The following is a 16,968-nucleotide window of genomic DNA, read 5'->3' as shown; positions in this document are numbered from 1 at the left end:
TATGCTACAGGATATATATCTCATCTAAGTTTTATACACTTTCCACTAACATTTTGCTGTTGGACAAAATATTAACGTGATAATAATTTTGATTTATGCTATGAACGTTGATCACTTATTCTGTTTCAGGTATCCCACAGGGCATTACGGATTAAGTGAAAATGAGCAAGTCTCTGCTTTGAGGACCTTTCATTTTAGGTGGGCAGGTAGAATTGAGACACTATGATAGCTGCATAGATAAAGTGCCCTGATGACTTAGTGCAAGGAGAGATTGATTCTGCTGGAGGAGAGGAGCATGATCAAAGGAGGCTTCAGAGAAGTGAAAAACAGGCTGTGGGAGAGGGGGCTGCGTTTTAAATTTTTTTTTTTTTTAACGTTTATTTATTTTTGAGACAGAGAGAGATAGAGCATGAACGGGGGAGGGTCAGAGAGAGGGAGACACAGAATCCGAAACAGGATCCAGGCTCTGAGCTGTCAGCACAGAGCCCGACGCGGGGCTTGAACCCACGGACCGCGAGATCACGACCTGAGCCAAAGTTGGCCGCTTAACCGACTGAGCCACCCAGGCGCCCCGGGGCTGCGTTTTAGATGAAGGAAATGATGGCCTGATCAAAGACAGTGGAGGTATGAGACCATACGAAGTATGCACAAAGCCTGCTGACAGGGCCCCTGAGCGGGGATAGGACCAGAAAATTTGGGGAAAAGAATGGACTCCAAGTGTCAACCCTTTTACTTTACTGCTAGACGAGGAGCACGGGGTTTATCCATAGCTTGTATTTTTCACATAAGTGGAATCATCATCATCATCATCATTTTCCTAAAGGAGAGAATAGAGCAGATGAAGCTCTTTTGGAGAGAGGTAGTTAGTATGAAGGTGAATGAAGAGGTCAGATTTAGAAAGAAAAAATAAATGAGTATAAAGGCATCAAGGAGTGTTGTAGCTTGAAGAAACATCTCAGCCATGGGTGGTACCTTTGGAAGCTACATCAGGTAGGATGGATGGAGCAAGGTTGCACAGGAAAGACTCCTTCCTGCTGCCGTTGCTGACGAGGTGCACTGTGTCCCTAAGGTGGACACAGTGGGGTGGGTGGGTGGAGTTCCAGACCGGAGGCCAATGGACAGCAACGGAGTCGCGGCAAATCTGCACACGTAAGGGAGACCAGGAAAGGATGTGAAATCATCTAAGGGCTCAGGTCAGCTTGCAGACTCATTATTACATTCCCTGGGAAAATAGAACCAGAGGGACCCAAGACTTCTTAAAAAAAGAAAATCAAGTCATTTGGCTGTTAGAGCCAGGGTGGCATGAATGAGATTAGAGACGGGAGTTCACGGGAAAGAGCCGAATGAGGGCTGCTTTCTTGGCTGTGACGTCACGAAGTCCAGACTCAGCTTTGAAGGAAAAAAACATTGAAATAACCCTGGCTCAGGAAAACATATTTTAAAATGGCCAATTAGAGCAGAACTCTCATGATTCCTAGAGGAGAGATAGTGACCTGCATGAGCCTGCCTGAGGCCAGAAGCCACTGAGGAACTCTTGGGAAGCATCTGCCAGTTTCCTTGGCCTTCTGTAGCTGATTTGGGTCCAGCACGAAGTAACCTGTCTTTTTAATGAGCCAGGATTCAGACATCTCAGAGAATGGTTGCCCCTGGATTAAGTAGGTCAGCTCTGCCTCCAGAGTACAGAAAAATCAAACAGGAGACAGGGTGAGATGATGGTAGGTGGAGGAAGTGTCTAGAACAAAGACCTGTGTCCAGGTTTCCGCATGATGAACTAGCACTGCTATAGAAGGGGCCAGACTGGCACACTAGACCTTGGGAACGAGCTGGGGAAAAGGTGAAGTTAGCCAATTTAAAGACACAGTGCTCTGGGGCGCCTGGGTGGCGCAGTCGGTTAAGCCTCCGACTTCAGCCAGGTCACGATCTCGCGGTCCGTGAGTTCGAGCCCCGCGTCAGGCTCTGGGCTGATGGCTCGGAGCCTGGAGCCTGTTTCCGATTCTGTGTCTCCCTCTCTCTCTGCCCCTCCCCCGTTCATGCTCTGTCTCTCTCTGTCCCAAAAATAAATAAAAAATGTTGAAAAAAAAAAAAATTTAAAGACACAGTGCTCTAATATTTTTTCATCTTTCTCTTGGGCCTGTGGGAGTAATAAATATATAGAAAAACTCAGAATGTTGGTAAAAACAGAAGTACCGTAGAACCGTTGGGGAGCTGGCAACGACTAAACCTTTAGTGTAAGATGTTCCAGTGGTGCCACTCAGGCTTGGCCACCAGAGGGGCTCCTCCTCTGGTCATTCTGATCTCAAAAGTATCAGAGGGTTTCGGCATCCTCAGTCTCTTGTAACATAGGGGAAAATGGAAAATGATGTTTGGCAGTAGTCTTTAATCTCCTCTTTCAAAGCACTGAGATGAGCGCCCAGAAAACAAGCCTTACCTGGTGGAATACTTTTCTAGTTGATGCAAAACAAACCCTGGAATGGGGACAAAGAAGGGGTTTTTCATCGCCGTCTGACCCTTCTGGTAGGAGTAAGAGCCAAGATGCGTAGAAAGAAAATACTGGTTTGCTTGCTTTTCTTGTATAATTTTGTCACGTGTTTTGCCAGGAACAAGTAGAATCTTGAGCCTTTCTAGATTCGCTAGTTCTGTGTCTCATGTAAATTAATTCCTCATTTACTGATATCTTCACTATTTTACTGAAACGACAAAAATGTTTTTAGCACACAAGTTTCATAGTGCCGGTTTGGAAGCTATAAATATCTGTAAGTTTTTGGCTGTATGTGTGGTTAGCACTCCCTCTGGCAGAGATGCTAATGTTAAACGTTAACACAATGCTGGATGTTGTAATCCTACGAGGGAATCAAGTGGTTGTGCTCTAAGGTCATGGCTGGCAAAGGCACCTGTGTCCTGTCCAAAGGGCGGTGAATTCTGCAAGCATGCATCATCCCAGGCCTGCTCGCCTCACGCAGGCTTCCCAGGTATACATTTCGGTCTCAGTAGCAGTCCTCGCTGGTGACAGATCATAATAATTTTCATGGGTACTTCTTATTTTTTTTCCCCCTAGATCGAACAGCGTGCCCTTTCACGTTTTGTTTCTCACACATAGTCACAATTGTTTGATGGTGAAAACGAGTGATTGAAAAAATATTTATATGTAGTTTTATGTTTGATGTCAATAAAAGCTGATTCCATTTTCACTGCTTGAGTTTAATGCTGTGACCTTTTCAGATGGTGGTACCCATGATTTCACTAATTCAATAGAAGATGGTATTTATGCTGCTTAGGAATGTTCTAGGAAGATTTTTTTTTTTCTTCAGTAAGAATTTAGCCACAATGGTGTGGAAGAAACAGGTTTTAAGCCCAGGTGATTATGAATTAAAGTTAGCTTAAAAAGAGAAAAAAGTGTCTCCCTTCACACACGATGCTTACTTAGCTAACTGTGTTAGTTGTCTAGGGCTGCTGTGACGAATTACAACAAATGGGTGGCTTGAGAGGACTGAAATGTATTCTCTCCCAGTGCAGGAGGCCAGAAGTCTGAAATCAAGATGTCCACAGGGCCATCTGTGCTCCTTCCAGAGGCTCTAGGGGAGAATCCTTCCCTCCTCTTTCAGCTTCAGATGGCTCCAAACAGTACGTGTCTTGTGGATACATAACTCCATTCTTGTGGTCTTTCTCTCCTCCTCTGTGTGTCTGTGTCTTTTCTGTCTCTTTTAAAGATAGTCTTATTGTCCTTACCACCACCCTAACCCTGTATTAGCTCACCTTGATCCTTACCTTAAGTACATCTACAAAGACTTTATTGCCAAATAAGGTCACATCCTGAGGCTCTGGGTAGACAGGAATGTTGGTGGGGACACTGTTCAACCCATTACATTCAATTATAGATGTTTTAACCTGGTAAACTAGCGTAGCTTAGCTAGGAGGTAATAGGCAAGAAGCTATCATTGATCATCATTAACTTTGTGTATTCTTCTATTATATAACTTACTAGATTATGTTAGTTGTTTATTCATCCGCCTACCTCTTGCACTAAACGATGAGAAGACAAAGCTTGTCTCTTTTCCTGACATCAGGCGCCTAATAAAACACATATATTATATTCATACACATATCTATATTTATATATGTCACAGTGAAAAATTAACGGGGTAGGCTAGGATTGAATTTTACAGTTAATTTAGTCCCCACCTTCAGTGCACACATTTATAGCTCTATGAACTGCTGTAGGGACAGTTCGATAATGCTACAGATGTGGCTGCGATCGAGTTCTCTTTGCTTTCCGATTCAGTATTCTTTCTAGCATATAAAGTCATCTCTATATTAAAAGGTTTGACTGTAAGTATTCAGAGTGCTGGTAAAAGCATATAACCACCCAAAACTCTGTGCACTGATCTATGTTCAGAAACCTTAATTCTCCAACATGCAGAATTTCTCTGTGTGCAACTTAAAAAGGCGACTCACCCCAAAGAACACTTTGAGGAATACCTTTGTAATTGGTAAATTGCATGGGAGACCACTCAAAATAGGAAAAGACCAGGAATGACTCTGCCCGTCTGTGGGGGGTGGGGGTGGGGGTTGTCACATAGTGAGATGGAAAAGGCTAAGTCAGGTGGCTTGACTTTGATCTTGACACAGCTGCTGGTTAGTTGGGCAAATCACCTCATCTCTGAAGCAGTCTATCAGATGAGATGAGTGATAAGGTTCCGGCTCTGTTCTAAGTGTTAATTCCACTGTCTGTCATTCCACATGCAGATGTTTTTCAACCCAGCAGCTTCTGGCGAGGGTCCTCTCCCATGTCTTGGTGGCCAGAGCAACTAGTGCACTGGCTTCCTCATCACAGGGAACTTATTAACCAGACACTGCTGGTAATACTTGAAGACAAGGAGTAGAAACCAAATGAGGGTATGCTGAACCATATGTTGAAAGCCAAAAGACACGGAGCATCCACACCATGTCCCAGGGGCTGCAGCGAGCACCCCAGGACACAGACAGACAGATTAGTTCTGTGAGTCAGTTTCCTGCATCCCGTGGAGTCAAAAGGAAGACCTGCACACAGCAACGGGTCTTGCAAACAATGGCCACTTCCGGTGACCAGGGGACTCAAAAGTCACCGAGCGTCTGGAGGGCACTCACAGTTCAGACAGCACTTTCAAGCAGGGTACTCCTGAGGCCGCCTGTGTAGGCTGTTTCTTTTTAGTTATGCAATAAAATTCCTTCTTCCACTTTGAACCTGTGTTAAAAGAGTTTACGGTAATCTTGAACTCACCAGAGCGAATCTAGCTTTTCAGCGGAGGAGGAGAAATTTAGCAAGTGGATTGTGGCTGCAGCAGAGTTAGAAATTCACATCCTCTGATGCCAGCTAAAGTGCATCGATCTTTGTCTCCTCATCCAAAAATTGGCAATGCCGCTTCAGATTGGTAACGCGCTTCAGATTTGTATCCTAACACTCAAGTTTATCATTAGCAGTAGTCGCAATAGTAATGATAGTCAACATGTCCATAGCGCTTACTATTTGTTCGACACTGTTGTGAGTGCTTCACATATATCCACCCATTTATATAGATCAGACAGCTGTGTGCAGAGTTTCACATCATAATGGTTAGTGCTAATTATGTACCAGCATGTGAGTTGTTCCACACCAGAAAGAAAACAAGTGTGTGAGTAACATAGGAATAACGAAGTCAAAGAGTAGTTGTCATAATTAATAGCAAAGAGTGAAATGAAACCAAGTCAAGTGATTTCCTTTTTGTGTTGTTGATCACGTGAGGTCCTGCATCTGGTGCAATGGAAAAAAAAAAACCAAAACAAAACTGCTGATAAGACAAACAAATGGGCTTGCCCTTACGCAGTTCTGCGCTGCACTATGTGAACAGTCCCAGCTCCCTTCACTTTCCAAGATGATCCTGGCTGATTCCATGGTGTGAAACAGCGTATGAAAGATAGGGAGGTGTCAGCAGCTCAGCCCAGAAAGCCGGGGATTGGGCAGTGGCTTCCTGTAATCACAGTTGCTGGCTGACTGCCCTGCTCTCTGGCAGTGAATGTGGGGAGGTGGGCTGGGAGACAGCTGTGCCTCTCACTGCAGGCTACGTGGGACTGTAGAGCACCAGCCCCTCCATGGAACTGCTTCAGAATGTTCTGCCTGAAAGGTGAGGGGGCTTTGGGTCCATTTAGGTGGGTAAATTTTAGTTAGGCAAAACTGTCATCTAGCATCAGAGTCTAAGTCACAGTGCTGACACTATTAAAATCAAAGCTTGAGCGAGTTTGTAAGTCTGAGAGCGAAAAAGTCATTGTTCTTTTTTGTTGTTGTTGTTGCAAACAGGAAGAAAGACCTCCTGCCGGGGAGATGGAATTTTCTTTTAGACAGAAAGGATATTTCTCTGTTTGGATGTGTTTTGTATGCGTTTTGTCATAGCCAAAGTAGTTCCAAGTTTAGTGTTAAGGAAACTTAATGAAAGTAGGAATGGTTTACAGTTGTTAGCATGAGTTCTGTCAGAGAAGTTTTCATGAGATAAGTTGCCCATGTAAAGGATCAGCATGAATGGAAAGAGGGAATCAGTTCTCTTCCTGTAAGCTTTAATGTGTGAATTCAGGAATGAATTTAATTTTGCTGTAGAGCATGCTTCTTGTTCTAGCTATGTATAGATGATAGTGCTTCCTAAGTACCGTAAGATGGTGAACATATGAGTATATGTAGAGATTCCCTGATTAGTTAGGGAGTGTTTTCTCTTTGTAGGCAAGTGTTTTTCCTTCAAACTCTAATTTTGTTCTGACTCTTGCCTTCATGTAATTAGTTTAGACATTAGAGAGTGTGTTTGTCTATGAGATCGTTGGACTGGAAGAGTTAAAATTAATTTCCTTGGAACTGGGGTAGACTCTTTTGTTCGTATCTTTCAGCGTATGTCATTCCGTTGATGGAAAATTCTTGACAGCTTTTCAATTTTGGGACATTAAGTGATCCTGGCTTTACTCACTTTGCTGATTTCTCCTTTGTCCACAAAGCCTATTAATGAGTTAGAGACATGGATTCTGTAGTTTGCACTTTTACAGTTTTAACTCTGATTTGACACCTTAAAAACCAGCAAAGTCTTTGATAGTAAACTTTGAGCTTGGTATATTTGTTTCTATGGTTTTTACACATCTGATGAAAGCAAGGGGGTAAGAACAAACCAGGACATCACATTTTCCTCTCCCTAAGAATTCAATTCGTTCTTGCTCTAGAGAGTATCTATCTAGTTGCAGTGGATTTCTAAAGAGCTCTATAAGAGTGAAATGAGTTTGGATAGTTCTGAAAAGTAATTTTAGATGAAATGAGTTATGAGCTCTTGTGATGCTGTTTGTTAAATAATGTGTTTGCTCAAAAAAAAAAAAAAAAAAAAAAAAGTATACCCATGAAGAGCCAGAATTTAGTATTATGGGAGGAGGGTGTATGCTGGCCTAGTGTAATTTCCAGAGTAGTTGAAATCATGATGATCTAATGATAGCTTGAGGTTTAGGATTTTTAATTGAATGCAGGTGTGGAGTTGTTGCAGGGTATGACTTCTGCAGCTTCAACATATTTGTCTCCACCTATTCCCATAACAGCCATTTCATTTTATTAAAGAATCTATCAATTTCATGGACTCTTAGTTTCCGTGGTAACTTAGGAAATTTTAGAAAGTCAAGTGAATGGCATGTGATGACAAGCGAGTACTTTTGTGCTGAAGAGTGCGTTCTAATCAGGAATCCACAATCCCCTTTAAAGCTCACTCTCTGATCTCCCAGCAGCCAGGACACACAGTTGACATTTGGCTCTCTTCCTGTGACTTATAGCCTTTTGATTTACAGTAATGATTTGTCAGCTGCCCTTTGTGCTTCATACGAGGCAAACACATGATGAAGGAATAGCGAGTGAGGTTGCACACAGGAGTATGAAGGGCTCCTTGTGGGTGCTTTGTGTTCTTACTGTGTCTGTGTTTCCCTCTGTCGGAGACTTTTTCAGAGGCTTCCATTAATTAGCCTGTGTCTGTGGCCAGCTGAGGTTCTAGGGGCTATTGAGTCTGTGGTTTAGCATTGACGTTAAAGGAAAGACGATTGCCCTTCTTCTGGGTAAGTCATGTTCCTGAGTATTTCTTTTAATTGTTGAAAGAAAACTTTCACATCAGACGGTCTCCCACACTGCTGCAGGGTTTCCTTTTCTCCATTTAGACTATTTTTTTGCTAAAGTCATGTCTACTCAGTTTTTGCTCGGTTTGGAGCTAGAGAAAGTAACTTCTTGGAAGAGAGATGTCATCTCTGTCATTTCTGTTGGCTGTGATAATTCACATGGTTTCAATTTCTCTCAATTATTGCCATTGAAGTAGATCAGAATCCTTCACTCCACCCAATTCATTTTATATGAGCAGCATCTGAGCTCCCACTCTCTGGGAGGATGCTCTCTTGGGTTCTGCCAAAGTCCCTGTGGTTAACAAAGCCATGGTGTGTTGTTCCTTCACTATGTAGTCAGTAATCTCCTGTGGTCTAGGAAGTGCATTTCCGGCTCATCAAATAATATGATTAACAGCAAACCACCGTGCATATATTAGAAACCATTCATGGGTTATTCTGTTGAAACTATCAGAATAACATATTTTTACCATGAATCCTGGGTGGAACACAAGTTTGTCTGAGATGATTCAGAATGCAGATTTCTTAATTAGAGCACATCAGCTTCCTCTTTGTAAATATTAATTATCTTTGTAGTGGCACCTCTAACTGTGAAGACTGATTTCTTCCTTTCGGTTTCCAATCCATCACAGACAGATATTTTGTAAGACGACATTATGTGCTGCGTGATGTCACCACAGGGTCACACAGCTATAGAAGTGAAGCATTTTCTCTTGTTTCTTGTAGCAGACCGATAGCAAAGCATTGGCCACCTGACACCGATCCTAGAGTTTCTGTAACAAACTACCAGTAGGTACGTGGCTTAAAACAGAAATTTCTCCTCTCATATTCTAGGTGCTAGAATCCAAAATCAAGGTGTTGTTAGGGTCATGTTCCCGGTGAAGCCTCTTGAGATTTTTTTTTTTTTTTTTTTTTTTTTTTGGCTTCTACCAGTTTCTGGTGGCCTTGGGTATTTCTTGGCTTGTGGTTGCATCTCTGGCTCTGTTTTCACATGGCCTTCTTCCTGGGGTATCTCTGTAATTAAAAAAAAAAAAGTTTTTTTTCATGTTCATTTATTTATTTAGAGAGAGTGCCTACATGTGCACACGAGTGGGGGAGGGACAGAGAGAGGGAGGGAGAGAATCCCAAGCAGACAGCGCAGAGCCCAATGTGGGGCTCGATCCCACAAACCGTGAGATCATGCCCTTCAGCCATCCGGGCGCCAGTATCTTTGTAATTTTTATAAAAAAAACACATGTCATTGGATTTCAGGTCTACCCTAATCCAGTATATGACCTCATCTTAACTGATTATATCTGCAAGAATTCTCTTTCCTAATAAGGTCACATTCTGAGGTTCCTGGTAGACGTGGATTTGGGGGGGGAGGGGGACACTGTTTAACCCCTTAGAGTAGACTGGGCATAAAATCACTTTGATTGAAGGTAACCTTATAGGGGGTGTATCGAATGGAGAGCTGCACTGTAAGAATGACTCTACAGCTTAGCTGCTTGGGGAGGCACTTGAAACTTAAGTTTGAGACGGGTTTGTCTGGGCAGGTAGAAGGGTCAAGGATGTGCCCAGTGTGATCAGTCACGCAAGAGAAAATGTTGCCTTTTTCTTTCCTAGAAATGATCAGGTTTTCTCCATTGAACGCTTGCCCTACTGAGAAAGGGGAAAATAAAAAACAAAGTTGAGCTTGGTTCACTGCAGTCAACTCGGTGCGAGCCAGAATTTAAACAGTTGCATTAGATAGCTCAGTCTGTTGGATGACTCAGTCTTTCAGAATTCTCCCATTATCCTCCTTCTCTCCAAAGTGGATTTTGTTGCTAAGTCTTCCCCTTATTAATGTAACACAAGTGATGCATGCTAAGTCACATACTCTTGAAGCATTGGCTTATTTGTTACATAATTTTTAAAATTGTCAAGCAAGATACCTCTCTGTAGTTGAGATAAAAAAGTGTTGTTTTAAAAATGTCATTCTCAATGGGGAAAGGAATCATCATAATCCTTTTGTGGTCTAAGAATAATTTCAATATGTTTTATGAGCATCGTAGACTTTAGTTTCTGAATTTAGTATGGGGTTTTACTTAGTCAACATTCTCTCCAGGGATTTTAAACCTGGCTTTGGTGTTGGACTAGATTCTTTCCCTTTCTCAGCTCTTCTTGTCAGGCAAGATCTAGAAATCCAGTTTCATGGATTGGAAATGGAGTGGGTGTACCCCAGCTGCCTGCATGCTCAGCGTGGTAGGGTCCTGTCTTTAGCCTTTTCTGCTTCACAAGTTACAGACAGACTTAGGAAAGCCTTTAGGTTGTCTAATAATAGCAAAGAGTTATGTTGGAGATTACAGCTATGAACTATCTCAGGCATGTGCTTCTGCTCCCACGAGGGCCGTTCATACTAGAAACTCCGCTCTCTCTCTCCTCGTGCACCCTGGAACAGACCACAGGCTGCTTTCCAGTTGTCTTGTGTATGTTGTGCATGTAAAAGAATTCCTTAGATTCTTTTCTTGGCAGCATTTGGAAAATAATGTCTGGAATCAGAAACAGATTTGTTATTTCTGTGCTGAAACAAGTGCATTTTTCAAGTTAGCTAGCAAGTAACCATTTGCTCTGGAAGGTTCCCCACCCCTTCTTAAGTCAGTATTAAACTGTCAAGTAAGCACTGAGCAAAGTTTATGCTATTTTGCTATTTGATTCTGAGCGTCACTTTGAAAGACTTTAATAATCAAAATGCAAAGTGACCTTGAGAATATTGCATCTTTTTGAGTCTGGGTATTTTACTACTCATACACTGAGATTTTGAGATTTACTTAAATTAGCAGCAGCTTTTAGAACTATAGTCCTGCAGGTCTTTCCTATTTCCCCCTTCTTCTTTCATTTAAAAATTGCATATAATTGTTAGTCAATAACTGACAGCTACCACGGGGAATTCACATTTGCTCAATCTGCAATTTAAAGTAGCACTTTTAATAAACACACTGGTGATATCATGCATTTTTCAAACTGGCGGGCAAAGCCCTTGAAATTTAATAAACCAAACAAAGCTAGCCCTTTATTGCCTTTGTCTTTCCCTTGAAAACTTTATCATGCTCTCTGGTTCTTTCTTCCGTGTCCTACTAATCAAAATCTTGCTTTTAAATATGTTAAAGGAAGGAGAAGCCAGATCACCATGCTGAATAGATGATATAATACAAACTAGGAGGTGCTGTCCTTCAGGAATGAAAAAAGCAGTTGACCGAGCCTTGCTGCCTAAAGCTCACAGGCTGGGGGTCTGCTTATTTCTGGAGCACGCTCTGTGCAAAAATAGTGCTCTGGGTAATTTGGTGGAACTGAATCAAATGACTTGAATTACCAAAAGCACTGGCAGCGGTTTTGGTTAAGTTCTCCATTTTAATATCTCCTGTTCTCTTTTTACCTTTTTTTTTTTTTTTTTTTTTTTTTTTAATTTTTTAATGTTTATTTACTTTTGAGACAGAGAGAGACACAGCATGAACGGGGGAGGGTCAGAGAGAGGGAGACACAGAATCTGAAACAGGCTCCAGGCTCTGAGCTGTCAGCACAGAGCCCGACGCGGGGCTCGAACTCACGGACCATGAGATCATGACCTGAGCCGAAGTCGGCCGCTTAACCGACTGAGCCACCCAGGCGCCCCGTCTTTTTACCTTTTCTTGTTTCCTCTTCTTTCCTGTCTTTTCTAGTTTTTTTCCTTTCCCCCTCTTATCCTCTTCTGATTGCCCACTGGGGGAGCTGTATCATACCTCAGCCGGATTGAACTCCCTCTAGTTACAGAGGTGTGATCGGCAGTCTGCACACGCGTAAGGTGATATAGTTAATAGACGAAAGCAAATGGATCAGTGTGATGAAGGCAGTTTACCACTCGGGCCACCATGTCACCACCATCAGCCAGGCACAAACGTATGCAGGGGCTCGTATTTTCTTATTGTAAACACCAGAAGGAAACACTGCTTGAAAACAACCTAAGGGTCTTTAAGCAATTCATAGCTTTTGCGTGATTAAATAGCTTGGCAGGATTTGTTGTTGTTGTTGTTGTTGTTTTTTAATTGGGGGACACTAGGCGGGAATATGGATATTCTTAAATTGAAAAATGTCAGATTATTTTATGAAATCATACGTAGCAATTGAATTTGAAATGAGGAGGTCTTAATTCGACAGGCAATGTAACAGCAAACTATTTGGCATAACGTTAGCAGTGTTCATCCCCCGTCTGCTGGCAACGTGACACTTACCAGGTTTTACTGGGGTTTAAATTTTTTACTGTGGGTCCTGTCAATGTGGCTGATATTGAACCTTTGAGACAAAAAGCCATGCTGACTTGAACTCGGGTTGAATTTGTACGTGGGAGGAGTGTGCATGGTAAGAGAAACGTGAACACTCATGACCACTCTTTCTTTGGAATGTCTTCTTATAACAAAAAGATATAAATAGCATAAAGTGAACTTTAGGAACTGTGTGTTGAAATAGAATGAAAGTAAATTTATGTTTCAGTGGAGAGTGGTTTTCAAAGGTCAGATTGTATATAGGTTTGTTCTTGAGAAATTTTGGAAGGCAGCGTTTGAAAACAAAGAGAATCTCTCCTTCGATGACCTCAACGAGACATCTGTGATCTTTATTTCAAAACTGTGCAAGCTCTGTTGTTCCCGAAACTTTAGAATGAAAGTTGTGACCGATGCCTCTGCTCTCCCAAGTGAACCCCTGTTCACAGTAGGGGTGGGAGTGAGGGAAGGCTGGACCGTGGCTTCAGAGGGTGTTCTCAATAAAGGGAGACAGAGGGCATCCACATTGCTCAGGCCAGCCTCAGGAGAGAAGCAGGAGTCCAGGAGATTCTAGAGTTGGCGGAAGACCGGCTGGGGAAACTGATTTGCACCAGAAGTTAAGAATAGAGATTTTTCGGGCGCCTGGGTGGCTCAGTCGGTTAAACATCCAACTTCACCTCAGGTCATGATCTCACGATCCATGAATTTGAGCTGTGCGTCGGGCTCTGTGCTGACAGCTCAGAGCCTGGAACCTGCTTCTGATTCTGTGTCTCCTCTCTCTCTCTCTCTCTCTCTCTCTCCCCTTCCCCCACTTGTGCTCTGTCTCTCTCTGTCTCTCTCAAAAATAAATAAAAAACACTAAAAGAAAAAAAAAAAAAGAATAGTGACCTTTCTGTTTTTAAACAGAAAAGATTCCTCCCCAAATGCAAAGGGCGCTTTGGAAAATGCCTTGGGATTAGATGACAGGGCAGGAGAAAACAAAAGTTGTGGAAGCACTTAGCAGCCGCTGGTACTCCACTGCTCCCGCCTAGCCATCTCCTGCAGATTGCATTTCTGCTTTCTCCAGACTCTTCCCTAATTCCCAGAGGACGAAGGAAGCTCTGGTCCCTTCTTTTTTCCTAGAAAAGTGTTGCTGTAACAGAATACCCAGTTTTAGGCAAAAAAAAAAAAAAAAAAAAAAAAGGCCAATATTATCCCAAAGTGGCCAATTTGTACATCTAAGTTCATCCAGAATTTGTTGAGATTCTGAAATACGTCTGAAGTTCATCTCATCTGGCCAAAATGTTTTGATAGAATTTTAGGTATAAGCGTTTATTCATCAGATGTTGATGGGTGCTTACCACATGCCTGGTGTCCCCATCCCCAGGAAAGCCTCTGTCTCTGATGCTCCTGGGTTCCTCAGAACCCCCAGGCCTGGGTTTCTGCAGCATCCAAGACCTCCAGCCTCTTTCCTGTCTACTTGGGCACACTGTTGGGGGTTCCTCTTTCCCCAAGGTGGACTTTAAGAACAAAGCAAGTTATGGATTAGACCTACCTTGGGCTTCTGAAAGTAAAGACCAATTTGTACCTTAATCTGTGAGTATAGTGTAACTATACAGTGAGAAAGACGTCCTGCTGGATTTTTTTTGTTTTTTAAGAGAGAGTGCACAAATGAGATAGAAGGGGAGAGAGAGAGAGAGAGAGAGAGAGAGAGAGCGAGCAAGCATGAGATTCCAAGCAGGCTCTGCACTGTCAGCACAGAGCTCAGTGCAGGGCTCAAATTCACAAACTGTGAGATCATGACCTGAGCCAAAGTCAGATGCTTCACCGACTCAGCCACCCAGGCGCCTCATATCCTGCTGGATTTTTCTCACAGCATATTTACATCGACTTTTGTGAAGCTTTCTGCAATCGCAGTTGTATAAATACACCCAGATGAATACAAAGTACTAAAAGTCACCTATACTGGCAAATGAGTGTGATAGCAGTACAAATATTTTGAAAGCCCTGGAAGCCAGCGAGAGCATACTGATACCTTTCTAACTGCTTCATCGGAAGTGTTTGCTGCCATAGCAATTGAGACAAAACCTTTCCTTTTTGGAAACGTTTCCTGGCAGAACAAATACTTGATAAAAAAAATCTGAGCAAGATTTGGACTCCTCGTGATGCCTCTCATAAAACCATTGTGTTTTCAGACAATCTCTCCATAATTATATGAGCGGAATGGATGGATGGATAGTTTTATCTTTACATAGATGGTAGTGTCCTTATTTTAGGATGACTGCTGAGTGAGAAATTGGTAATGAGGTCTCCTTAATCGCTGGGTTATTTCCCATCTCCCCTAATTCCTAATCCTTCAGTGATTGGTAGCCCACTTTTCATCTCAGAATAAGCTTGTAAGCGTAAATGTGGTCCAACTGAATTGTCTGTGAATCCCAACGGAAGTTTAAAACAAGTAGCATCCTGGAAAGGCGACATTGTATATCCATCCCTCCAAAAATGCCGTCCGTAAACACTGAAAGGACTGAGTACAGGTGAGTAAACTTTTGATGGCTTTAAGCTTGTTTTGAATATAAAACATTAGTCTGATACTCGCCATCACTTTTACATTTGGGCTTGTTAGGCGATGCCTATAGAGACAGCTTCTCTTCAGTCACTTACTGGGAACGCCTAAAGCTTCAGTGTCCAGTGTCTTTTCTGTTTCCCATAGAAAGTTAATGTTGGTATGGCAAATGTTATAAATCTTCATTTGTGTGCTTTTTGGCTTCTGAGAGCAAATTTGGCTGGAAATGAGTCGATGTTACTTGCTCCCTGCCCCTCACTCACCTTCATGAAATCCTAGAACGGCTCCATCGTTGGCATGTTATCTGTAGGCGATAACGTGTCTGGGAGCCAAGGGGAAAACAGGAGACCCTAAAATAGATGAGATTGCTTTGGCACGTGACGTACCAAAAGGTTCTCCCAGCCTCCTACTATTTTGGACTGTGTTTGACTAGATGTTCTTTGCTTTAATTTCCCCCTTTCCCTCATTTTAACATTGGAAAGTGACCTCCATGTTCTGTGCATGAAAAACCACTACCTTTGTCTGTCTCCTGCTTGACGTTGGCCCCTAGCAACCGTATGTGATGCCCGAGATGATGTCAGACTCTATGGGTCCTGTAGAGAAATGAGAGAAGAGGCTTCTCTTGGCCAGGGTCATGCTGCCCTCACCACACAACGAGAACCCGCCCTGTGATCCTCTGGTCACTGTCAAGAGCCCTTTGCTGTTTGCCCATAACATGAATCTAGTATTTGTGATATGCCAGTAGGGCCCACATTTTCTATTCCAGCCTTGACCTCTCCCCTAAACTTCAGATATGAATAGCCATCTGCCCGCTCCACATTTCCAACTGGATGTCTAGCAGACTTCATGAATATATCGAAACTCCGGAGCCCCCTTCCTGTTTGCCCCCACATCTGTTCCACTGTGCCTTCCCCATTCCAGCTGGCAGGGGGCGGGGGGGGGGGGGGGCAAAGGCATCTTTCCAACTGCTTAGGCCCCAAACCTTGAAGTCACATAGGACTCCTTTCTCTTTCACACCCCACAGTCAGTGTGTTTGAAAATCCCATCGACCTGATTGTTAACGTCTTTTCCAGAATCTGACTACCCCCCAGGCCTCTACTGCCCCCTCCCTGCCTGAGTCCCACTTGGACGACTACTGTAGAGACTTAGCTTCTCTGTAGAGAAGACTGTTTCAACCCAGTAGCCTGTGTGAACCCTCAAAAACCCAAGTGATCGGGAGCACCTGGGTAGCTCAGTCAGCTAAGCCTCTGACTTTGGCTCAGGTCCGTGATCTCACGGTTCATGAGTTTGAGCCCCGCATCGAGCTCTCTGTTGTCAACAGAGGGCCCGTTTCAGAGCCTCTGTCCCCTGCCTCCCTCTCTTTCTCAAAAATAAACAGTAAAACAAACAAACAAACAAACAAACAAAAAACCCCTAAAAACCCATAAGTGATTGTGCCGCTCCTTCGTTCAAAACCCCATTTCACTTGGAGGAAAAGCTTGAGTCCTGGCGACTTCTCTTTATTTTGGGGCCAAAACTAAATCTTGGAAAAGAGGGGTTGTTATTTAAGCGACAGGGTTCGCAGCTGTGTCTAATCCTTTAGTCTGGCAGAAGAGGAAAAAGAGTCCCAAGTGAGTTGTGCTCTTGTTTGATGCTCATAGAAGGTGTGGTGTTTAGTGAGATTCCTTTGTCTTCTCCGCAAGGGGAATGAAGATCTACCCTATCTCATTTTAGCATTAAAGATAGCAGTCTGTGTATTTATGTATTTATTTAAAAAAAAAAAATATATATATATATATTAATGTTTATTTTTTGAAGGAGAGAGAGAGAGACAGAGTGTGAGCAGGGAAGGGGCAGAGAGAGAGGGAGACACAGAATCTGAAGCAGGGTCCAGGCTCTGAGCTGTCAGCACAGAGCCCGACGCGGGGCTTGAATTCACAGACCGCAAGATCGTGACCTGAGACGAAGTCAGACGCTCAACTGACTGAGCCACCAGGCGCCCCTCAGTCTGTGGATTTAATGCCTGAGATGTACCTTTGGTGTTTACTAAATAGATTTGAT

General features: G+C 43.0%; 1 protein-coding gene across 4 annotated transcripts in view; it reads left to right on the top strand.

Annotated features, from left to right (window-relative positions):
• The window catches only part of NHSL1 (NHS like 1), a 134,684-nt gene that overhangs the window by 20,344 nt on the left and 97,372 nt on the right, over nt 1–16,968 (top strand). Inside the window, exon 1 of one of the 4 annotated variants that reach the window (XM_058735435.1) lies at nt 5,834–6,137. The exons of 2 other annotated variants lie outside the window; for them this stretch is intronic. In XM_058735435.1, the coding sequence (XP_058591418.1) occupies nt 6,122–6,137 (16 nt within the window). In that variant the 5' untranslated portion in view covers nt 5,834–6,121. Of the gene's footprint in view, nt 1–5,833; nt 6,138–11,838; nt 12,028–16,968 lie in introns of those variants that run through there. One more of the 4 variants, XM_058735434.1, reaches the window with a different exon arrangement.

The sequence above is a fragment of the Neofelis nebulosa genome, chromosome 6 (genome assembly GCF_028018385.1).
Source record: "Neofelis nebulosa isolate mNeoNeb1 chromosome 6, mNeoNeb1.pri, whole genome shotgun sequence".
Lineage (NCBI taxonomy): Eukaryota > Metazoa > Chordata > Mammalia > Carnivora > Felidae > Neofelis > Neofelis nebulosa.
The sequence above is the reverse complement of the archived record's forward strand: the minus strand, read 5'-3'. Positions and strand labels throughout refer to the sequence as shown.